The 26,808-nt window shown below is 36.9% G+C and overlaps 1 protein-coding gene across 18 annotated transcripts in view; it reads right to left on the bottom strand.

Annotated features, from left to right (window-relative positions):
• The window catches only part of NRXN1 (neurexin 1), a 1,279,091-nt gene that overhangs the window by 621,129 nt on the left and 631,154 nt on the right, over positions 1-26,808 (bottom strand). For all 18 annotated transcript variants that reach the window (XM_066267113.1, XM_066267112.1, XM_066267110.1 and 15 more), the window contains 2 exons: positions 21,275-21,448; positions 15,789-15,908 (listed from right to left, as the gene is read on the bottom strand). In XM_066267113.1, coding sequence (XP_066123210.1) covers positions 15,789-15,908; positions 21,275-21,448 — 294 coding nt within the window. The remainder of the gene's footprint in view (positions 1-15,788; positions 15,909-21,274; positions 21,449-26,808) is intronic.

The following is a 26,808-nucleotide window of genomic DNA, read 5'->3' on the forward strand; positions in this document are numbered from 1 at the left end:
CCCACGAAGACCTAAAAATAACACAACTGAAAACTGGAGGCAGACAACACCAAGCCTAGACTCAATCAACTCTACAAATAAAAAAAAAAGAAGAAGAAGAAGATGAGAAAACAAAGGAGTACAATCCAAATGAAACCACAAGAGACACTTTCGAGAGATGAACTGAGTGATATGGAAATAATCAAACTTCCAGATGCGGAGTTCAAAATAATGATTGTAAGGATGCTTAGGGATCTTAGAACAACAATGGAGGGGGAGTTTGAAAACCTAAATAAAGAAATAGCAAGTATAAAAAAGAATCAGTTGGAGACGACAAATACAATATCAGAAATAAAGACCACAATGGAAGGAATTAAAAACAGGATAGATAGAGCAGAGGATCGAATCAGTGAGTTAGAAGACAACTGGAATGAAGGCATGAAAGCAGAGAAGAAAAGAGAAAAAAGACTCAAAAAGTCAGAGGAAACTCTTAGAGAGCTCTGTGACAACATGAAGAGAAATAACATCCGCATCATAGGGGTTCCTGAAGAAGAAGAAAAAGAACAAGGGATAGAGACTTTGTTCAATCATATCATAGCTGAAAACTTCCCTAAATTAATGCAAGAGAAACTCTCACAAATCCAAGAAGCACAGAGGACTCCATTAAAGAGAAACCCAAAGAAACCTACACCAAGACACATCATAATTAAAATACCAAAGCTAAGCAATAAAGAGAAAATATTAAAAGCTGCAAGAGAAAAAAAAGTTATCACCTACAAAGGAGCTCCCATAAGGATCACATCTGACTTCTCAACAGAAACACTTGAGGCCAGAAGGGAATGGCAAGAAATATTCAAAGTAATGCAGAACAAGAACCTACAACCAAGACTACTTTATCCAGCAAGGCTATCGTTTAAAATTGAAGGAGAAATAAAAAGCTTCCCAGACAAAAAACAACTCAAGGAATTCATTACAACCAAACCAATGCTGCAGGAAATATTAAGGGGCCTGGTGTAAACAGATAAAGTGGGAAAAGAATACAGAAAAAAAAAAAGAAAAAGGAATACACCTTTAAAGAAGAAAATGGCAATAAACAACTACATATCAATAATAACCTTAAATGTAAATGGATTAAATGATCCAATCAAAAGACATAGGGTAGCTGCGTGGATAAGAAAACAGGACCCATACATATGTTGTCTACAAGAGACACACCTTAGAACAAAAGACACACACAGATTGAAGGTAAAAGGATGGAAAAAAATGTTTCATGCAAACGGAAATGAAAAAAAAGCTGGGGTAGCAATACTTATATCAGACAAATTGGACTTTAAAACAAAGGATATAGTAAGAGATAAAGAAGGCCACTACATAATGATAAAGGGAGTAATCCAACAGGAAGATATAACTATTATAAATATCTATGCACCTAATATAGGAGCACCCAAATATATAAAACAGATTTTGATGGATTTAAAGGGCGAGATCAACAGCAATACTATAATAATAGGGGATTTCAATACCCCACTAACATCACTAGATAGATCCTCAAGAAAGAAAATTAACAAAGAAACAGCAGACTTATTGGAAACACTAGATCAACTCGATTTAATAGATATCTTCAGAACCTTTCACCCTAAAGCAGCAGAATATACATTCTTTTCAAGTGCTCATGGTACATTCTCTAGGATAGACCACATGTTAGGGCACAAAAGTGCTCTCAACAAATTTAAGAAGACTGAAATCATATCAAGCACTTTCTCCGATCACAACGGCATGAAACTAGAAATGAATCACAGCAGAAAAGCTCAAAAATTCTCAAACACATGGAAACTAAATAGCAGGGTGTTAAATAATGAATGGATTAAGAATGAGATCAAAGAAGAAATAAAGAAATTCCTAGAAACGAATGACAATGAGCATACAACAACTCAAAATTTATGGGACACAGCGAAAGCAGTGCTGAGAGGGAAGTTCATAGCACTACAGGCACACTTTCAGAAGCTAGAAAAAGCTCAAATAAACAACTTAACCCTGCATCTAAAAGAATTAGAAAAAGAACAGCAAGTAAAGCCCAAATGTAGTAGAAGGAAGGAAATAATAAAGATCAGAGCAGAAATAAATGACATAGAGGCTAAAGAAACAATACAGAGGATCAATGAAACTAGGAGCTGGTTCTTTGAAAAGGTAAACAAGATTGATGCACCTTTAACTAGACTCACCAAGAAAAAGAGAGAGAGGACTCAAATAAATAAAATTAGAAATGAGAGAGGAGAAATAACAACTGACACAACAGAAATACAAAATATTTTAAGAAATACTATGAAGAACTGTATGCCAAAAAACTAGACAACCTAGATGAAATGGACAAATTCCTTGAAACGTACAATCTTCCAAAAATCAATCTGGAAGAATCAGAAAACTTAAACAGACCAATTACACCAAAGGAGATCGAAACAGTTATCAAAAAACTCCCAACAAAGAAAAGTCCGGGGCCCGATGGCTTCACAACGGAATTCTACCAAATATTCAAAGAAGAACTAACTCCTATCCTTCTCAAACTATTTCAAAAAATTCAAGAGGAAGGAAGACTTCCAAACTCCTTTTATGAGGCGAGCATAATTCTGATTCCAAATTATGCTCGCAGGCAAAGACCACACAAAGAAAGAAAATTATAGGCCAATATCTCTGATGAATATAGATGCTAAAATCCTCAACAAAATATTAGCAAACCGGATCCAACAATATATGGAAAAAATCATACACCATGATCAAGTGGGATTTATTATGGGGAGGCAAGGCTGGTACAATATTCGTAAATCAATCAATGTGATTCATCACATAAACAAAAAGAAGGAGAAAAACCATATGATAATTTCAATAGATGCAGAAAAAGCATATGATAAAATCCAGCACCCATTCATGATCAAAACTCTCAGCAAAGTGGGAATACAGGGAACATACCTCAACATGATAAAAGCCATCTATGAGAAACCCACAGCCAACATCATACTCAATGGGCAAAAATTAAAAGCAATACCCTTAAGATCAGGAACAAGGCAGGGGTGCCCCCTTTCACCACTCTTATTTAACATAGTCCTGGAAGTCCTAGCCACAGCAATCAGACAAGAAGAAGAAATAAAAGGCATTCAAGTTGGAAAAGAAGAAGTAAAACTATCATTATTTGCAGATGATATGATATTGTATATAGAAAACCCTAAAGTCTCAGTCAAAAAACTACTGGACCTGATAAATAAATTCAGCAAAGTGGCAGGATATAAAATCAATACTCAGAAATCAGAAGCATTTTTATACACCAACAATGAACAGTCAGAAAGAGAAATTAAGGAAACAATCCCCTTCACAATTACAACCAAAAAAATAAAGTACCTAGGAGTAAACTTAACCAAGGAGACTAAAGACTTGTACTCGGAAAATTACAAAACATTGATAAAAGAAATCAAGGAAGATACTAACAAGTGGAAGCATATACCGTGCTCATGGTTAGGAAGAATAAACATCATTAAAATGTCTATATTACCCAAAGCAATTTATAAATTCAATGCAATACCAATTAAAATACCAATGACATACTTCAAAGATATAGAACACATATTCCAAAAATTTATATGGAACCAAAAAAGGACACGAATAGCCTCAGCAATCTTAAAAAAGAAGAATAAAGTGGGAGGTATCACACTTCCTGATATCAAGTTATACTACAAGGCCATTGTACTCAAAACAGCCTGGTACTGGCATAAGAACAGGCATATAGATCAATGGAATAGAACAGAGAACCCAGAAATAAACCCACAGTTCTATGGACAACTGATATTTGACAAAGGAGGTAAGGAAATACAATGGAGTAAAGACAGCCTCTTTAACAAATGGTGTTGGGAAAATTGGACAGCTACCTGCAAAAAAATGAAACTAGATCACCAGCTTACACCACTCACAAAAATAAACTCAAAATGGATAAAAGACTTGAATGTAGGCCGTGAAACCATAAGTATCTTAGAAGAAAACATAGGCAGTAAGCTCTCCGACATCTCTCGGAGCAATATATTTGCTGATTTATATCCACGGGGAAGTGAAATAAAAGACAGGATAAACAAATGGGACTATATCAAACTAAAAAGCTTTTGCACAGCTAAAGACAACAAGAACAGAATAAAAAGACAAACTACACAATGGGAGAACATATTTGACAATACGTCTGATAAGGGGTTAATAACCAAAATTTATAAAGAACTTGTAAAACTCAACACCAGGAAGACAAACAACCCAATCCAAAAATGGGCAAAAGAGATGAATAGACACTTCTCCAAAGAGGACATACAGATGGCCAATAGGCATATGAAAAAATGCTCAACATCACTAATCATTAGAGAAATGCAAATTAAAACCACAATGAGATATCACCTTACACCAGTCAGAATGGCGCTTATCAACAAAACAACACAGAATAAGTGCTGGCGAGGATGTGGAGAAAAGGGGACCCTCCTGCACTGCTGGTGGGAATGCAGACTGGTGCAGCCACTGTGGAAAACAGTATGGAGATTCCTCAAAAAACTGAAAATCGAACCGCCTTTTGACCCAGCTATCCCACTTTTAGGAATATACCCCAAGGACACCATAGAACGGCTCCAAAAGGAGAAATGCACCCGCATGTTTGTGGCAGCCTTGTTCACAATAGCGAAGATCCGGAAACAGCCCAAGTGTCCGTCAGAGGACGAGTGGATTAAAAAACTTTGGTACATATATACTATGGAATACTACTCAGCCATAAGAAATGATGACATCGGATCATTTACAATAACATGGATGGACCTTGATAACATTATACGGAGTGAAATAAGTAAATCAGAAAAAAAACTGAGATGAATCCATACATAGAAGGGACATAAAAATGAGACTCAGAGACATGAACAAGAATGTGATGGCAACAGGGGCGGGGGGGTTGGGGGAGGGGGGAGGGGGTGAAGAAGGAGAGAGGGGTTAGGGGAGGGGAGGGGCACAAAGAAAACCAGATAGAAGGTGACAGAAGACAATTTAACTTTGCGGGAGGGGTATACAGCACAATCAAATGTCAAAATAATCTAGAGATATTTTCTCTCAACATATGTACCCTGATTTATCAATGTCACTGCATTAAATTTAATAAAAAAATATTAATATTAAAAAAAAGAATATTAGTAGACTAAATCAGGGCACACAAGAGATGTGCTATTATAAGGAAAACAGCATAAAGCTTATGCTATAGCTAGAAAAATACCCCAACATTGCAAAATCTAAAGCTTAGCTAAAAAAATATCAAATAAGCAGTGTATTCCTGCAGGTATCAGCTAATTAATGAGAAAAAATAAATAAACTGAATAAAAATAGTCATCCTGAAACAACTCAAGGTCCCAGAATTTGTTAAATATAATGAGATAATACTCAAAGCAAGACTTTAGTGGAATTTGAAGGAAATAGAAACTGACGGTTTTAATTTCACTGCCCATGGTCTATGCACATGTGCACACACAAATACTCATCCACATTCCCCAGACAGACACACAATCTTTACTCAAAGCACTTTCTTTCCAGCTACAGAAGACTCCAACTCCACGTGGGTCTTTACTATCAGGAATAAAGATAAGTCAAAATGCATGTACAGTAATGTGATAAAACATAACACATTACCCCTGCCAGATGTTACATAATGTGTGGATATTTTCTCCAAAGAACCGCAGAGGCACATACATCAGTTAACTGGTAAACTGTGGGTCAGGTAATTATGATGTGTCAATGTTGGTCCATCAGTTATACCAAGTGTACCACTCCGGTGAGGGATGTCGATAACGGGGGAGATGCACGGGGGACGAGGAAAAAAATCTTTGTATTTGCCTCTTAATTTGCTGTGAATCTAAAATTGCTCTAGAAAAAAATCTTAAAACACAGGTCCAACACTAATCCTGAAATATATGTATACTTGAGCATTTAATATGTGCCAGACACTATGCAAAATAATACCTGAAATAACAAAATGGAATGTCAAATATAGTCAGGGAATACAGGCAGACAGACACTTAAAAAGACACACGTGAGAGAGTCAATGTTTGGAGACTCAGAAGCAGGAGCAATCAGCCACTAACCAAGAACTACTCTGCTCTGAAGGAACTTAATTTGAGCTGGGTCATCTCCATGGACTGAATTTTCCTAGGCAGCAGAGGCGGATTAAGGTCAGTTGAAGCACCAGGTGCAGAAGAAAATATTGGGCCTCTTACATTAGAAAAAAGTGCAAAGATGGGGTGTTTTGCAGGGACCTTCAGAAGTAGGGGCCCAGGGCGCCCCTCCCCCCCACCCCCGCCGTGAGTTCGCCATTAAATCCGCCTCTGATAGGCAGAGTGAAAGTGGGAGAGGAGGAGGACAAGCTGGATGAGGGGGTCACTGAGCAGAGACGGAGGCATTGTGAGTATTCAGTGACTGTACCAATGTGGCTCTCCACCTGTGTCTGTCAAGTGATGCCTGAGCACCGGAAAAATAAAGCACACCACAGTCATAGTTTGTTGAGCAAGGCTGCGGAGAACCTTGAACGTGGAAGGAAAAAATGCAGGAATGAAAGGGAAATAAATGTCATCTAAACCGACTGACATCATTAGAAAAGGAAATATTGAGGTTACAGGGAGAAGACATTCCAGGTGACCTTAAAACCATAAATGTTCGCTGCTACTGAAGAGCTACACCATTTGGTTTTACACCACTATAACTTTCAAGGACTCAGCTGAAAACGGTATAATCGTGATCACCTTCCCGCTTGCAGGCATTGAATTCCAGAAGAGAGGTTGCCTTCACAACTCAGGCTGCATCCTCTCATACCGCACTCCATAGATCAATTTTAGTTTCAGATTTAATTTTAAGAACCTTAGTTGTGTTTTTTTGTGGGTTTTTTTTTTATTTTTTGCACTCCAACAACATTGAAAATGTTTATAGGTTTTGATTTACAGAATTATTATCACCATCCATGTAAAGAATGTGCCTGACATACTAAAATCCAGTTTAACTACTTCTGTAATGTCTCTTGCAGCTGATAGGAAATGCTATTTCTCCAACACTTTTCTGTTTTTAATTTAGTAAAATGCAGCACTCGCTCTGACTGGGACCTAGAAGAGCAGGTTTATAATTGATGTCATAGGAGTTGGACCCCACAATTTCAGCAACACTGTCTACTATGAGGGTACAATGATTACATGAAGCTTGACCCTTGGGCATTCGAGTGACCATCAAGAATTTGACATGGAACCTGGCTGGAATATTGATGCATCATGTCACAACCTGGAAAAGCTTTGCAAACATATTCAGAGGCCTGCTTTTAACCAGCACCATTCCCATGTCTGCATTGCCCTGATGCTGGAATCCACATGAACCCTTGAAAGTTTCCCAATAGGAGATGCCAAATATCAAAACATACACTTTACCATTCGAGTGAAAAAACCCAGCAAAATATAATCTTTATTTCCCACTACATATTCCATCTGTTTCTCTTCCTAAAGGGTCACAGGTTATATATTTATAAGAAGCAGCCTCACCTCCGCCAACAGTTTCTACCGTCTCTGTGAAACGCAGCCTCCTCCTTGTTCACAACCCATTTTTTTAACACCCTCCATGTCAGCTCATTCTTTATAAACTTGTTTCATTCTGAAATCATTTCAGGTTGAGAAATACCTTTGAACCTTCCTTTCTCAACAAATCCTGGGGAGATTAAGCCTCAGGCTCCATAGGCTATTTTCTGAGAGATGTGAGAATTTAGATCATTAGAGTCATTAAAATCAGACACTCCATAATACCCAGAGCTAACAGATCACCCTTGTATTTTATGCCACTGTAGAATGTTACCAGAGAAGAAACAGTGTGTAATAGCACTACGCTTCTGAGGAGACCATAATTCCTCCCCACAAGAGAATCCTATACTTTTTAATTGCTACAGGAAATCTCATTAAAGACACAGAATCTTTTGTTCAGGGAAGGGAGAAGGATCACTAGGCAAGGTGCATTTTCTCCACAATAATAATTTCTTCCTTATCAATAGAATTATTCCTTAATGCAAGCATAACATTATTTTAATCATGACATATTACTGGACTCTGCATGTTTCTCTGGAGCTTTCTTCTCCTTCTCTACAAATAGAAAAGACCCTTGGTCTTTACCATTTATCTTATAAAGACTTTTTATAATCTGGCTTCATGAACTGTCTTATGTTTCCCTCATGTGTCTTCCAAGAACCTTCAAAGACCACCCGATAACTTCTAACTCTATTTTTCTCCTTTCTGCAGTAACATCTGTACAGACAGAAAACTGAGGTGTAATCAACATAGTGAAACACTTGGCACACATTCATTGGTAGGTACAATTCTGAATCTTAGCTGCTCATTTCCCGTAATACACACTGTAAATCTGACTCAAGCTAAAGAGCCTTGGGAAATACTTTGCCTGATTTTACCATGAAATATTAAATTATTGTTTTTGAGCAACTCAGGCTGTCATAGGAAAAAAATCACAGAAAATTCCCATCTCTGTTTCATAATCAGTACCTTTTTACACGAGAATGGGAAGTTATTGACAGCATGCCTTAGACAGCTATAAATTTTTGACTCATCTTTAGAAGTAGTAACTGAGCAGTTGAGGGGTAGAGCATGTCTCGTGCAGCATAAGGTTTAAAATTAAATATATGAATCAAGAGTCAGATGAGGATGGGAAACATCCACAGTGTTAAATGATAGTCATTATTAACTTCTTTATGCAAGTTTGCATCTGGGCGATTTCAATAGCACTGATACTGAATCTATCCCTCCCTGGGAGAAATTGTGGGTGCAAAGGAATATAGGCTCGAGGGTAGACTTATATTCAAAGCTTTTCTCTGCTAATTACTAGTCATTTCAGCTCAAAGACGTTACTTAAACAATCTTTGCCTCAAGATTCTCACTTGCAAATTGAAAATAATACTTTCTGAAGATTCACAAGGTAAGATTTATATGTCAACAGCATGCACATAGAACCTGTTAATGATGTTATTAGCATTAAAATGTTGATGTTATCTACATAAAACCATTTTTGAGTTCTTCTTATGCACTTATTCATTAGCTAGGTATATCCACAGCAACAAAGTATATTTAAAAAGGACCTATTTCTCAAAGTCTAAACTAATTATATTTACTCTTATATTTCTTTCTTTAAAAAAAAATACCCATGCCCTGGCCAGTTGGCTCAGTGGTAGAGCGTTGGCCTGGCGTGCAGAAGTCCCAGGTTCGATTCTCAGCCAGGGCACACAGGAGAAGCGCCCATCTGCTTCTCCACCCCTCCCCCTCTCCTTCCTCTCGGTCTCTCTCTTCCCCTCCTGCAGCCAAGACTCCATTGGAGCAAAGATGGCCCGGGTGCTGGGGATGGCTCCTTGGCCTCTGCTCCAGGCGCTAGAGTGGCTCTGGTCGCAACAGAGCAATGCCCCGGAGGGGCAGAGCATCGCCCCTTGGTGGGCAGAGCATCGCCCCTGGTGGGCGTGCTGGGTGGATCCCGGTCGGGCGCATGCGGGAGTCTATCTGACTGTCTCTCCCCGTTTCCAGCTTCAGAAAAATACAAAAAATAAAAATAAAAATACCCATGATGAACTGATTCCATAAAGTTGGAGAATCATTTAACATTTTACTCTCTTTACATATTTTTCTTGATTGATAGGTTGATACTAAATGACGTATTGTTTAAACAATTTAGTATTATACAGGATTCTGAGACTTCACAATTAACCTCCCTTTTGTTTACAAGGGCTTTCAGTACATCCTTTCTGGGGAAACAAAATCCATTTAAAGCAAACCTAAAGGTCTCAAGTTTCAAAATTCTGCACCTCAGATTCAGGCACTCTCCTTTCCACCTCCACCCCACGATCCCACCACCCCTGCCTGGATTCTGCCCTCACTGTGTTGCTAGGGCTGGACAGCAAAGTGGGAGATCTGAGCACAATGCACTCACACATAAAGAACATCATTCAGACTGAGACCATGGTCACAGAGCTCCTTGAAATATTACCTAGTGAGAATTGGAACCAAAGTAATCCCTTAAGAATAGCTAACCAAGGTGACTGGCAAAACCTTCTTGCAATGGAGCCCTGGTCTAGCTGAGCTCTGTTGGGATGTGACCTTATTATGACATTAACACAAACATTGAAGCCATCTCCATACTGACGTCAAACCTGAGATAAAGAGCACTAACATAAGAGCCAATTCAAGGTCCACACAGAGTTTTAAGCAAGTCAAAAAAATTTGAGTACTAGCAGAAGGAAGAATTAATGGAGCCTTCCTTCTTGATTTCCGGGGCCACCATGACACCATGACACTGGATAAAGAAGGCTACCTGGAATCATGGGTCATTCAGCTGCTGAACAATACAGGGGACTAGTCTGGATAATTCGAATGCAGCAACATGCTACTCCACTGCTTTGGGTTTTCTTTGCACTTAAATTTTTTTAGATAGATTACAGCTGAAAATTGTCATTTGATTCCCCAATTGCAATTTGTAAAAACCAATACTTCCTTTCATGAATCCACTTTTAGGATGTTTATTACCAATGAGAAATACAAAGATAACTTTACATAAAACAGTAGTAGATAGCACTTCTATTATATAGTATGTTTTGCTATCTAAACAGGCTTTCTTTTATGTCTTTTATTGTATTTTTGACTTCATATGAACAGTACTTTAATCCTTTATGATTTAACCTATGCCAGGTCTTGTCGTAGATAGTATTTCTAAGGCATTATCAATGAATATTGCTTATGAATTGCTTTAAGCAACCGAAAGGCTGCCATTGTGAACTGCTAGAATAATTCAAGGTTAAGAAGATTAATCATACTCACAACAAAGACCTGGTTGTGGACATAGTTAATTGCTAAATGGCATCAGCAGCAAATCGGCTCTCACCTTAACACTAGTGGTAGCTCCAAACAGAAGAGAAATGATGTTACCTTGACCTAAATTATTTTTCTATATGTTCTGATTCATTTTCCATAGTTTTTCTATTGATGCTCAGATACAAGATATTGAATCCTCTTTCAAACAACGGAAGAAGATGAGAAATAAAGCTAAAGATATTTTTAAATGTCATGATAACAAGACATGGTCAAATATATTTTGTCATTGTTTCCGTGAAGATTTCTAATCCTCATATAAAAGATATAATATAGTCTTATCAGAAAGATTTGCTTTGGTAAATTTCAGAATTCTGAAAACAGTCTTTTGATGGCAGTGCCCACACCCTCCTACTATCAAAATAACAGCATTATGACGTATTGTTCCCTTATGGTAACAGGCACCATTGAAGCTGAACTGTAATTTGGCACACAACATTTCTATACTAATGTAATGTGACAATGTTATTATGCTTGCTATTTTCCGTGTGATCATAACTATATTCATCTTCCCCAATCTGACATTAAATTAATTAATATAGTGACATTCTGTTTTGGCCCAATGGGTGAAAGCAGAAACGAATTATTGTAGCATAATGTATTAATGATGGTATGTGTGTGTGTGTGTGTGTGTGTGTGTGTGTGCAAGCATGTCTAGGTGAGATGTAGATTTTATATAATGAATGTAAACTGTCAGACCTGACACATAGTGAGCACTCAATAAGTGCTTACATCCAAGAAAAAGTTCACAAATAACTACAATATGTGGTAAGGACAAAAACTGTTGCTCTAAGACAAGGGTCCCCAAACTTTTTACACAGGGGGCCAGTTCACTGTCCCTCAGACCGTTGGAGGGCCGGACTATAAAAAAAGCTATGAACAAATCCCTATGCATACTGCACATATCTTATTTTAGTATATGTGCTGCCGAAGCGAGCACAGCACATACCTTATTTTAAAGTAAAAAAAAAAAAAAAAAAAAATGGGAACAAATACACTATTTAAAATAAAGAACAAGTAAATTTAAATCAACAAACTGACCAGTATTTCAATGGGAACTATGCTCCTCTCACTGACCACCAATGAAAGAGGTGCCCCTTCCGAAAGTGCGGCGGGGGCCGGATAAATGGCCTCAGGGGGCCACATGCGGCCCGAGGGCCGTAGTTTGGGGACCCCTGCTCTATGATTTTATAAGGGAAAAAGAAGACTCAGCTCAGAAGACCAGGGAAGTTTCCAAGTTGAGACTGAAAATGGGAATATATTTTTTCAAGCAGATATAGTGAAAGAAATGTATTCCAGGTAGAATGAGCACATTCCCCAAGAGGAGAAGTTAGCCTAGGCCATGGTGAGGAAAGTGGGAAAGTGTGCTGTTGTTCAGAAGGCCATAACTGACAGGAACATGCCGCATGGACAAGGTTTTGCAATAGGTAAGGATGATCATGAAGGGTGCAGGGTCAGACGATGGAGGTGCATGCACTGCAAATTGATGAACTTGGAGAGTATTGTTCAGCCACTGAGGTGTACTAGAAATCCTTTAATAAAGTTTATTCACCTAGTCAACATTGACTTAGTGAGTTACTGTTATCAGCAATTACATGCAATGCAGTATGTAAAACATTGAGCTTATGAAACAAAAGAAAGACCTATTATCTCTGGGAGAAACATATATTTCTACAGGGAGGTAAAACCAATCATAAGTAACTATAAGGTAGAAAGTGATAGCTGATAAAACAGCATAAACAAAGCTTTAAGAAGTCAGAGGAGGGTAAATATTGTCTCTGGTCAGGAGAACCAGGAAGAGCTGGTGATATTCAAATTAGGGAGAACAGGAAGGAAGAAAAGAACTAGTAAGAAAGCAAGGGATGAATTGGAGGAGGCTGAAATAGGAGGTGGGAAGCTCAATCTGGAAACTACTATAATAACCAGAAAAATACTGGGGACCTAAACTATGGTATCACTATGAAAAAATTGAGGAGTATACTAACACACCCACACACCCACTCACACATTCACACAGCAATTGTTTCTGTCAATGAGTAGGTCATTTAGAGGGCTATTTTTCAGGGAAGAAAATGTTTCACAAACACTTTTCTTCAGAAGTAGACTTGGGCATCATTTTGCCTGAGTGTCTCTTTTGAAAGACTCCTTTAATTTCATTAATTAGTATGATTTATCCAAGATTACACTTACAAGCAAAAAAGTATTCCCATTTTTCCATTGTTAATTATATCTCCAGGCTAACATAAGTAAAAATTTCTAGTTGCCCTTACCCACTCTATAAAACGTATCAAAGAGATGACATTTAGAAGGTCTATGGGGAAGGGGTGGGGGTGGGGATTTGTCTCTTTTAATGTGGTGTGTTCTTTCCCTTTGTAAAAAGTCTTGTTTCAATTTTTCTTTATTTGTTTTCTATGCAGTTGTAGAATGCAGTCACAGAATTTGTTAATAAATACCTATGTTGAAAATAAAAATATCATTAAGAAATGAAATGCCCTAAATGGCTCTATTTTTAAAAAATGGTCAACTTTTATACAGAAAAGGAGTTTGTTAAAATCCCAGGAATCACACTAATTCTATGTTTACAAATTACGGAGAAACAGCAAGATTTAGAGATAAGGTTTATTTTGACCAATTTTAAAAAGTGCAAAAAAAAAATGGGACCTGCTACTTGTACTGTCATATCAATTGCATGTCCTCAAGGTAATTGTTACTCCTGTACCTCCTACAAATTACAGGTCATATAAAAATAAAATTTTCTTTTAAATATTGATGTGTCCCTCCATATCTTCATCAACAAAACTCCAATGTACAAACCAAGAAACTATTTCACATTTCCAGAAAACGCACTAAGAAGTAATGATTTAATCAAAATGCATGTATTCTGAGAGCCCTCCAAAGTAAAGCAATTTTAATACTGATTTGTGCAAGAGGCATATCAGGAGATGCATTTATTGGATGACATTTACCTTATTTACAAGAAAATAACAAATAGCCTTATCATTGTCACTATCACCCAAGAGCAGCATTCAAATAATTTTCTGTAAAACTGATTTGAAGGCAGCATGATACTTAAAGTAGGATCTTGATGTTCCTCTAGGAAATGTCTAGTAAATATATATAGAAAATTATATTCTTCGTACTTAACCAATATACAAGGATATACAATCTGACACAACCAAATGGCAACTGTTTTTGTAAAACATGGAAACTAGAGTAAGCAAAATTTGGCAGAGAAAGTTATTTAAAACAAGGAAAAAACATTTTCATGCAAAAGAAAAATGCTCTCTTAGCTACCACATGTAGTCAGTCATATACCTGTCAAGATTAAACCCAAGATTAAAAAATTTCCATAACAAAGTAGTAACAAATTATTAGTCATCTTGTTGTCCTTGAAAATAAGTTTATGTTATTTCTGTGAGGCAGGAACAAATACAAGAAGCTCCTTTTCTATGCATATATCCATACACCTTTTTTTAAAAGTACATATAAGTTATTTGTTTTGCTTTATGTGTATATAAGTATTTATTGACTCTTATGTAAGGTTATTCATATAACCCAAATGGGGTTGTTTCTGTGATTTAATTTGTAGAAATATAGTGTTTACAAATGTGTAATAGCTTGAACCCATGTTTATTGTGTTATTTACTTGTAATTCTATGGAATATGTCACTGGTAGAATGGAGACTATATATTTCTCCATCTATGGTGGTGTGATCTTTACAGGTGTCATCCAAGTACTATTTTATTTTGTATTAGTTACTTGTTGTTTCTGTATCCAATATTTTGGATAGAAAACTTGAAGATATAGTGAATTGCATTATGTAGCTAGGCAACAACTCAGTTCAATGAAATATTATAGTTTGACCCTGTCTTCAAAATTGTGACATACATATTTATTAACATAAACAGAGTCTCAAATAGAAAAAGGTCAAAAGGAGCAAACTCTAATCTTTGTTTTAATCCACACTCAAGCCTAGTCTTTACGTGGAAGCCCAAACCTTCAATCATCACATTGCCTGGCCCATCATCTCAGAACTTTCCTAAAATGCTGTAGCCATTAAACACATAAAGCATGTGCCCTATTTTATCACCAGGAAGCTCTATCAGAAAGATTTTCTCAATATAGTGAAATGCACTGTTTTGTAGAAAATGCTTTCATCATTTTGATGAAATGCCATAAAGCATGATGTATTTGAAAGTTAAGAAACAGAACATCAAACTCTATAACAGTTAATTCAGTATCTTCACCAAAATCGCATAGATTAGGCATGAGCAGCTATTCCGTGATATAAGGTGAACACTGGGTTTCTTTGCCATGCTTATATTGTGAGACTTAAAGGGGAAAAAAATCTCGCGAATGGCTAACCTATGAGGGAGAACGCTTCAAGGACAAATTTTAAATGCTTTTTTAAAGTAAAAGGCAGATATGGGCTTGAAGAGATGTAGAGAGAGGAAAAAACATAATGAGACCTGTCACCATTCACTAAAATTACAGCCTTTGAGATATAATCATATAAAGTTAATTATTATTTTACATAAAGCAATATGAAATCTCTTTCAAAAACCAGTGATGAATTGTCACATATAGGAAATGAAAACATTATTTTTAACAAGGTGACCATTAGCAACTAAAAAAAAATTTACCACAGTTGAAAACCAAGGAGTCGCCATTGTCATCCTAACATTTAGCTAACAGCATCCTTGATTAATACTTTAGTACTTAAAATTGTCCTGTCTGTAGAAATAACTGCTTCTGCTTATGACAGTGTAACTTACTCACTGATAATATAAAGAGTCCCAATTTTGGAGCCTGATTTCAAACAGTAATAGAAACAAAGATGAGTATCTGTCCACATGCGAGGAGGTACTTACGGTCATTGCAGAGTGGCCCACTGAAGGAAGTCATACTGCAGTCACAGCTGAAGCCATCCCATTGTTGCAAGCACACACCTTGATTGGAGCACGAGTCCTCTTGGCAGGTTGTGCTGGGCCCTGCAAAGCCATCCAAAAGAAACTTGGGTTTTTATTAAAAATCCAAAAGTGTTTTCCACATAAGCGAGGTCACATATAGTAGTTGCCAACACCTCAAATTATATGACCAAACTAGTTTTGAATGTTCTAGTTCACACACCTGAATTAGAAACAGAGAAGCCATAAAATGAAGGTTTTCTGAAGTTTCAAATATAGGACAAGCTAGATTATAAGAGTAAACTAAACCAACAAATAGTAAAAGCAAGCACATAGCTTCTGATATGATTGTGGTAGCAGGTAATCTCATTGCATCGCCAATGATTCTCTATCATTATTTGGATTTTAGAAAAATGCATGGATCTCCTTAACTTCTGACCAATGAATAGAGACACCATGAGAAATAGAGATTATATCTTCATGAAATTGAGATAAGATTAGCAAAATAACTGAAGAGAGGTATGCAGAAATGTCCTAGGCATCCAGAGGTTTCCCTGCACAAACTATAAAGTCATGATTGTTGGGTGTTTCGGATAGGTATGTTGGCAAGTATCAATTCGCATGCTTTGACAATTTCATGCAATTAAACATAAAATGAATAACTCTGTATCAATGACATGGCCCATTATAACATATAAGTAAAAAGAATGCTACTCTATTTCTAAAGACTTGTAACTAGAACACTGAAAAACAAGGAACTAAAAAAAGGATGATCAAAGCACTAAAGGTAACCACTATACAAACATATTCAAGACTGAAAGCCTCTATGCAAACTATGCTACCAAATGAGGTTTCTTGCACAATGTCCAAAGAGGGGAAAAATTAAAATCTGAACCCAAACAACAGTTACTGCAAAAATATAAAAAATGTGATTTTTGAGGTTTCCACTGTGTATTATGGGGTTTCAGTCTTGTTTTATACACACAGGGCTATCTACCTTGCAAGTCAGCTTTCATCAATGCAACTTTGTCGGCAAAATTAAAAAAAAAAAAAGCAAAATATAGTAAATGTTAGTAAGCAATACTGAAATGGGGCAAACACAGAAGAACTTTCAGATTCAAAAAGCATGCTGCTGTAAAGGGGGAGAGAAATGCTATGTAAAGCAAATTAATACTAACAGCCATAAATCTTAAGCAAAAAAATGAGAAAGCAGTAACTTACTAGAATTTTACTATATATGAAGACATATAAAAATAATTAATTAAGCTGATGACATGTAATGAAAGAATGTTAAAAGGACTTCCATAGCTTTTCCTCTCAGGGATATATATGAGTGGATTACCCGAGTGACTGCATTGCTTCTTTGGAACAGGGGGCATCATTTGTCATATATGGATACAGTGTACCAGGCGTCCCCAAACTACAGCCCACGGGCAGCATGAGGACCCCTGAGGCCATTTATCTGCCACCCCCACACCCCCCCCCCCCGCTGCACTTCAGGAAGGGGCACCTCTTTCATTGGTGGTCAGTGAGAGGAGCACTGTATGTGGCAGCCCTCCAACGGTCTGAGGGACAGTGAACTGGTCCCCTGTGTAAAAAGTCTGAGGACCCCAGGGTAGACTGAGGTCATTAGCAGACCAATTATCCCTTTCCATCTCTTCCCCTCTAGATCTTTTATCTTGTTATTGCAATTGAGACTTAAAACTATAATGCCAGCCAGCCCTTCACTGCTAATGGCTGAACCTTGGCATGACCTCAAACTATCAAAAGGTACATATCGTTTGGAGTAGATGAAAAAAATAAAGAATGGGGAAAAAAAATTTAAATAAGTGAGAGATGGGGAGGCAGAGAGACAGACTCCCATGTGCGCCAGGACTGGGATCCACCCAGCAAGCCCATTACAAGAGATTCTCTGCCTGACTGGGCCACAGCTCCATTGCTCACCAACTGAGCTATTTTAGTGCCTGAGGCTGAGGCTAGGGAGCCATCCTCAGTGCTAGGGCCAAATTTGCTCCAAGCATTTGAGCCATAGCTGCAGGAGGGGAAGAGAGGAAGGTAGGGGTGGAGAATCCAGGACTTCCACGTGCCAGGCTGACACTTTACCACCTAAACCAACCAGCCAGAGCCAAGAAACAAATCTTTATAAAGTTTCAATATGGCATGTTTATTTTTGCTCTTACCAGGTTGGGCATATATTGCTTAAGGATTTCAGAGTTATGTTTGCCTTTTCTCCACTTCACGACTATATTTAACTCTTGTAAACTGCCCTGTGCATATTTATCACAGTAGACCCTCACTGGTAAGGACTTAGAAAAGGGTCAAAATGGAATGCCATCCACCTAAGTAGCTGTAGAGTAAAATTAAAAATACTTTGTAGTAAACACAATTTTATAGGTTTTATGAAAATATTTTGATATTAATCAGATGTTATTAACAGCAAGAACCTTTGGCATAACTGCTCTAGAGTATGAGAACTGTCTAAAATTAGCCTTTATATAAATTAATGCTTTTGTAGAATGTTTATTTAACATGCTCCTTACAATCACATTTCTAAGTAAAGGTATTCTTCATAGAAAGTTATTGAAATTAGCCTTACTAATGTGAATTTGCACAGGTTCAGAAACTACCAATAATAATGATTGGTAAAGTAGTAATAGAGGTAATAATTTTTCTCTTCTATTACATCAAGTAGCTAAGAACCAACCACTGAATTGTTTAGTTTTCATTGTTCTTCCAATCTGGGAGACATAATTGGTCTAATGAACTTTACCCCATGGCATTGGAGACTAAAAAGAATTAGTGTTTGTTAATAATAATAATAAATAAATAAAAAATCTTAAAGCAATATTTCTTAACACATTTCCTCCTGGGATAAGGACTGGGTCAAGGAGTGTACAGCCTCCGTTTGGTCAGGGGCTGTTTTATCAACAGATTGCTGCTCCCTTACTTGTTCAGCAGAAAAAAGGAGCAGGAGCAAAAATTGAACAGGAGCCAGATTTTTGTTTTTGAAAAAGTTATCAGACATACAATTGCAAAATAATGCTAAAGCCTAAAGATGGTAAAACTGAAAAATTATCTTCCTAAGTTGTGGAGCAGCAGCTTAGGGTACCTGTCAACTTTTATAGGAGCATAAAGACATAATTTATTACTATTATTTTTTATTCATTATCACAACAGTGTTTTTATATTCAGGTATTACAAGAGGCTGCATGCCTATGCCTGACAAGACACATTTTTCAAAGTTCTCACTTTCTAGAACAATATTTAAACATTGACAGGCATTTGCACAAGACAAAGCCCAGAATTTATTTTTGCCTTCAGTTATATAATGTTCCTTTTATTTTATCACGAAATAAAATTGGAAGCAAGCCACAAGGGCATTTGTATTAAGTGGTTAAAAATAAGGATATGTCTGAAAAGGAAAGGAAAGTCAAGGTAAAACTATAATCTCTGGAATCTGAAGAAATAAGAGCTAAAAGTGGTTAGATGCCTGGTTTCAACTCCAAACTTGGGTTCGAAGCTTCTATCATCCACTTAAGAGCTGTGTGTGTGTGAGGCTCTCTGAGGCTTAAACTATTCATCTAAAAAAAGTCTACCATGTCTAATTTATAAAGTTTTAAGGCTTCAATAAAATAGTATATGTAAACAATGTCACCAGTACTTAATCAAAGGTAGCTTAAATATTTAAGTATTTGTGTCACTTAAAATGCAGTTTCGGGCTGAATGTTATGAGTCTATACAAAGTGCCTGAATTAAAATTTTTTTCCATTGATTTCATGTATGGAAATTAACGTCACTTGGTATTGAGTTTAACTGAGCCTTATTACAGGAATAGGTGAGAATTCCCTTACCAAGTAACTTGTAGAAAGGCCTATTTTTGAAAAATTTTTTCAGAAGCATTTATAGTATATATATATATATATTTTAAATTTCCATTGATTTGAGAGAGAAGGAGAGAAAGAGAGAAGGAGGGTAAGGGAAAGAAAAAAAGAGAGAGAAACATCAACTCATTGTTCCACTGAGTTGTTCCATTGAGTTGTCCATTCTTTGATTGCTAGTCATCTGATCGGAAATTGAACCTGTGACCTCAGGGTGCCAGGATGATGCTTTATCCACTGAACTACCAGCCAAGCCCTGTAGTATGTTTTTGTAAATGTACATATTCTCACCAATTAGAGCATCTCCAAGAATCAAAGTTATGTCTCAGAGTCTTGTACTTATCCACTAGAGGGAATTTATTCACTTAACAATTTTGTTTCCTTTGCTACACTGCTAAAAGAAAAAAAAAAAGAGTGATATTGGCTTTATTTTATAAAAGTGTATTAGTTATACCAAACTTTGAAATAAAGAAAACAAATATGGCAATGACATTAAAAATGAATTTGAAAGAGACATCCATTCAACTGCCGTATGTTCTGGCAGGATTAAAATAGAGTTTGAATTTCACCTGACTTTTAAAGGGAATATATATGATTCAGAGAGAAAATAAATATTTTCAAATAAAAAAAATGTTTCATGTACTTAGGTAATTGCTAAATCTAATGACTTTATTTTGGTTGTGAGGAAATTATTTGTCGTCTCCTGGGGATCGGAACTCACATCTTTCTTTGCTTCTCCTGTATGAAATTTCCTTTAAAATCTAGTTTCAAAACGGCCCAAACTGTGTTCAACATTAAAGGAGAGCAGCACACATTCAGAACCACAAAATTCAGGATAATGTTATTAAATTACATTTATGGAGGGGGAAATTGGCTCAAATAATCTGAGGTGCTGAAGTGAAAATGATCTAAAATGAAGCTGCAATCAAAAAGTACTCCTATAGATCTTTGTCTGAAAGAAAGCACAAAAGAACAGGCAGGTACTTGAGCATATTTCTGATGTATCAGCCTTGAGGAGTAGAAGGAATCAATTTTTGCTAAAACAGAGGACACTCATGATTCCAGGTAGACACACACCAAATAGAAATTTGAGAGTGGTATCTAAACTTTATTCTCTTGTTATATCCTATTGAATGTATATTTCAAAAAAATAAGCTCAAATTGATTAATACTTGCTAGAGTCAATATATCTGTCTATGCTAAATGGGGTGTCTATTTAATGTTGTAAAGCAAGCATTGCAGAACTGACTAACATGCTAATTATGTAAATATAGAAGGCAAAGAAGCAAGAAATAACAAGAACCATGAATATAGCTCCTGTTTGACATCTTCCTGTTTGACATCTGGCATTAGTGTAGGCTTGCAAACAGTCTATAAACTTTAAGATTTATGGGATGAAAAGTTGAAAATGTAAATAAGGATTTCTAAGCCCTAAGTGTGTGTGGGGGTGGGGGGGTGGGGAGGTTGATGACCTATTGGCAGAAATGAATTTTGCTGGTCAGAGAGATTTGTTTTCATTTAAAGGTAGAACTGGAACGGAAATTAGTAGAGTGTGATACCAAAATCTAGTACCTTCACATCCTCTTTCAATCTGTCCATTGCAGAAAAGGGCATCTGAGATGAGGTCTGGAAGTCGTCCATTTAAATCAACTGAAGCCAAGCAGCCTTGAAAGCCCTCCTTGGCATGGACCAGTTTCGGTAAGGATTTATATGTTTCTTTTGCCACTCCTCCTATGTACAAGTCACCTGTGGGAAGATAAAAATTTTGGTCACAAAAGTAACATGTACTTGAATTTAAACATATAGTAAGACAAGAAAAAAATAATGAGGTTTACTTTTCATCAATTTTTTTTTAAGGGAGTGAGGGACAGACAGACAGGAAGGGAGAGAGAAGAGAAACATCAACCTATTGTTGTGGCACTTTAGTTGTGGCATTGATTGCTTTCTCATATGTGCCTTGATGATGGGGTGTTTAGAAAGGGGGCTCCAGCTGAACCAATGACCCCTTGCTCAAGCCAGCAACCCTGTGCTTAAGCTGGTGGGCCTGTGCTCAAGCCGGTGAGCCTGTGCTCAAGCCAATGACCTCTGGGTTTTGAACCTGGGTCCTCAGTGTCCCAGGTCAATGCTCTATCCACTGCGTCACTGCCTGGTCAGGCTCATGAAATTTTAAGAAGTAAATGCGTAACTATATATTTTCTTTAAAAACATAATAAGAATGTTAGAAGAATACATCAGGACTAGAAGAAATTTCTAAAAGCTCTTTCTACAGAGAATGAAATGAGTTCCACACAGCATGACCATGTGGAAGGAATATGGGCCATGGGCCTGCATATTTCTACATTGAAATCTGAGCCTATTATTTCCAACTCTGTGGCTTTAATTTTTTTGTTTGTTTGTTTTGTTTTTCTGATCATTAGTAGCCTCATTTAGAAAATAAACCCAATGTCATGAGGTTATCTGAGGATTAAATGAGATAAAATACCTTATGTTTAGAGAAGTTAGGGTTTTTCAGTTAACCAGGAGTTCAACAAATTCTCTCTAGGGTCTAAAATTACTTTTCCTAGAAAGCCTCTTCAACAAATGGTGCTGGGAAAACTGGAAAGCCACATGCAAAAGAATGAAGCTGGTCTACAGTTTGTCCCCCTGTACTAAAATTAACTCAAAATGGATCAAAGATCTAAACATAAGACCTGAAACAATAAAGTACATAGAAGAAGACATAGGTACCAAACTCATGGACCTGGGCTTTAAAGAGCATTTTATGAATTTGACACCACAGGCAAGAGAAGTGAAAGCAAAAATTAATGAATGGGACTACATCAGACTAAGAAGTTTTTGTTCAGCAAGAGAAATTGATAACAAGATAAACAGACAGCCAACTAATTGGGAAATGATATTTTTAAACACCTGCTCAGATAAGGGCCTAATATCCAAAATATACAAAGAACTCATAAAACTCAACAACAAACAAAGAAACAATCCAATAAAAAAATGGGAAGAGAATATGAACAGACACTTCTCCCAGGAAGAAATACAAATGGCCAACAGATATATGAAAAGATGCTCATCTTCATTAGTTATTAGAGAAATGCAAATCAAAACTGCAATGGATATCACCTCACACCTGTTAGACTAGCTATTATTAACAAGACAGGTAATAGCAAATGTTGGAGAGGTTGTGGAGAAAAAGGAACCCTCATCCACTGTTGGTGGGAATGTAAAGTAGTACAACCATTATGGAAGAAAGTATGGTGGTTCCTCAAAAAACTGAAAATAGAACTACCTTATGACCCAGCAATCCCTCTACTGGGTATATACCCCAAAAACTCAGAAACATTGACTTGTAAAGACACATGCAGCCCCATGTTCATTGCAGCATTGTTCACAGTGGCCAGGACATGGAAACAACCAAAAAGCCCATCAATAGATGACTGGATAAAGAAGATGTGGCACATATACACTATGGAATACTACTCAGCCATAAGAAATGATGACATCGGATCATTTATAGCAAAATGGTGGGATCTTGACAACATTATACGGAGTGAAATAAGTAAATCAGAAAAAACCAGGAACTGCATTTTTCCATACGTAGATGGGACATAAAACTGAGACCAAGAGACATTGACAAGAGTGTGGTGGTTACGGGGGGAGGGGGGAGAGGGAGAGGGAAAGGGGAGGGGGAGGGGCACAAAGAGAACTAGATAGAGGGTGACAGGACAATCTGACTTTGGGTGATGGGTATGCAACATAATTGAACTTTAAGATAACCTGGACATATTACCTTTGAATATATGTATCTTGATTTACTGATGTCACCCCATTAAAAATAAATAAATAAATAAATAAATAAAAATAAAATTACTTTTCCTACTATGTTTCAGTCAATTATCCAGACTTGTGCCTATATTATTCACTAACTCACTCCCACAATAGTCTAGATGTAACTGAGTGTTGCATTCTTTTTCAATTTTTTGTTTGTTTGTTTGTTTTGGTTTTTGTCTAAAATTATACCACTTTGACTTCTTTATACTACTCTGGGGCCTGTTACCAAGTTTTTGTCCAATTTATTGCCGTTTCTAATGGAACACTGTGCTCTACCTTGTCATCTTCATGCCCCTATGTTTATGGGCCACCACCTTAAAAAATAAATTGCAATTCATGTTTGATTCTGTTTCCTTTCTTATCACAAATTATTCACCATATCTAAATGGCATTGAGTAGATGTAATTAATGAACTCTAATCCATTAAACACTTAATTAATGCCCAGCATAAGGAAACTTCCCCTGGTTACAAGTTCTGGTAAGCTTGCTCTGTTTAGCAACTTCTACGACTTGTCATCTGAATTTTCTCTCTCACGTTAACCATTCTATCTAACTTTTATGCCATTTGATACCTTTTTCCCAGTAAAGAGTTGTTCAGGCAAATAACCTGAACAACTCCTAATGTTTATCTAGAGCCCTTTGTGTTGTCTTCATGGGACCTGGGCTAAAGGAAAATTGATATACATGCTGATGTTCTTGCTGTTTGCTTAGTTGTGAATAATAAAGTCATTGGTCTGTGACCCAGAAATTTGATGTCTTCTTCCAGCACCCGTGAAACAGTAATAAACTAACCTATTAGCTTGTAGGTAGGGTAAGATCAATCCGTAGATATGACACTCTTGAATTATATTGATGAGTACATCAAAGCTTGCTAAAAGTCACTTAGCCATAAAAACAGAGAACTCAGGTCCCTGACCTACTAACGATGCTCTAAGCATCACACTAGGATATCATGAATCCTGCATGATTTTTGTACTGTAAGTACCAGCAGTGTTTACTTCCTCCACTTCTTACATAACATACAACATCTATTGACTATTAACTATTAATATTAAAAGGTAGCATGTTCTAGGTCTGAGATGAAATACTATTTTTGAAATATCTAACTTTTTCTTTCATTTTTTTTCCTTTCTCTCCTTAGACTTTCCCTTCTCTTAAATTTAAATTCATTGTGTTTTAGTTGCCTCAGAGAAGGGATATGAATCATAAACTAAAAATATAAAATTATCTTTCTGTACTTGAGTTTTAAAAGCCAAGGCTTTTAGAGGAGTGAAATAGAATATATAGGCAATTACATAAGAAGAGCAAAGGTTTCCTGCCTCTCCTGTGGGCAAGCAGGAGAGAAAGTTGGAAAAGAAATGTGAACATAGTCATTGGTGCATGGCAAAAAGAAGATGTGGTACTCTAAGTTTAGGGCTGAGCCGTGGGGGACGTCAACATCTCAGGTAGGCTTATGGGGTAATAATGATTTGTGTGCATTTCCCCAAGAGAACTCAGGAGCCTCCGTGAGACCCTTGAGGAAAAACGACTGTGTGGTAAATTTTGACATGCTGAGAGCTCAGATAGACTCCCAGAACTGCCCATATTCCATTGCGGTGTGAGATCCACAGAGCAATTCCTCAAGCTGAACAAAAATAAAGGGGAAATGACCAGAAGGGGTTATGTGCACAAGAATGAAGGTGCTGGGTAGTAATTCAGTGGGCACCTGGGCTATGAATACAGAGTATCCAAGATCAGCTCCTGTGCAATCTCTCTCTGCTTCCACCAAAATTAGTACACTGGGAAATCCCCAACATCCATTAATTTAGACACCATCCCAGAGATATAAGGAAACTACAGTTGCCTGAGATTATATTTTCACTAACTCAACAAATCAGAGCATCAGAAACCAAGGTGAGTTATAGAAAAATAATGTTAGATTTCTTGCACATCTGAGACTGTGGGCTGAGATTTATACTATTACCTGTCAAATGTCAATGAAGGAAATACTCCCTCCATTCATTTATTAAACTAAATGTGATAGGAAATTTCAGCTGTCCTCTAGACCTAATAAATGTAGTATTAGAGAACAAGAGAACAATGGGGGAGTTACATAAAGAATTTTTGGCACTGCTTCAGATAATAGAACTCAGGTATTGAAAGTTAGGTATGGGACACTATATATTTCATAACCAGTCTTATTCTTTGTGATTGTAACCTCCTGGAGGAGAGAGACTGTGTCTTTGTTTTAGACTCTTCCACAGTGCCTCGTACTGGACCATACACACAGTGGGCAATCACAAATAAATATAGTCATCTACCTGATGGATTGAGGTCACAATAGAAAAGAAGAAAGAAGAATGGTAAGCAACACATAGTAATAGAGCTAATTCAGAAATGCATTTACTTCCTTTCCCCACTTCCTGCCACATCCTATTTTTCTTCTATTAGCAAACTTATTTGCCTGAACAACTTTTAAAAGCATATTAAAGAAAAGTAGTAGTCTTTCTCTTGTGTTATTAAAGAGCAAAACATATCGATTCAAGCAGCGCAGGATACAAGCCTCAAACATAGCAAGGTGTATGAGTTTGGCTTTGTAAGTAGGGGCATCATTCTCATTTTTATTACTGAAGCTGTACTTAGCACCAACACTTAATGCTGTCTCTATAAACCCTTCACATAGCAGATGAGTGGTCTCAAGTCCCCTGTTGGGTTGCCATATAAAGAGAACAAAGAAAACCCTTAAGTGGCCTGAGACCCATGTAGCATTAGCACTTCATCAAAGATGCCACTTCTCCTTTTGATCCTTGGGGTGGTAGAAAGAAAATGACCCATTAGCACTAATGGGATCTTTCAGGCAACATCTTGTGCATGCAAAGGAGACGATGCTTTTTAATGACCCTTGTGTGAACAAGAGCCAGGATGGACATCTAGTAAGAGCCGGTTTCCAATAGACTTGAAATCCGTCTTCAAGCTATGAGTGCTTTTTTATTCAGATCCTTTAAGCAGACCATGAATGCAATTTACAAAGCAACAATGAAGCTGGGCCATTTTTAGCAGAAGATGCAGAGATCATGTATAAATAAAGCCAGATAACCTCAAACATTTGGGGAGTGGTTATATATATATGAATACCTTTAGCTATATATATATCCTTTATATATATATAAAGGATACCTTTAGCTTTAGTACTAGTGCATATATATGTATATGAATGATCTTAGGTGATATCACAAGTATCCATTCCCTAGCTCTTGGGCAGTAATGGATACATAACAATTTTAGTTATATCTGGATATAAA

Source organism: Saccopteryx bilineata, chromosome 3 (genome assembly GCF_036850765.1).
Source record: "Saccopteryx bilineata isolate mSacBil1 chromosome 3, mSacBil1_pri_phased_curated, whole genome shotgun sequence".
NCBI classification, from domain to species: Eukaryota; Metazoa; Chordata; class Mammalia; order Chiroptera; family Emballonuridae; genus Saccopteryx; species Saccopteryx bilineata.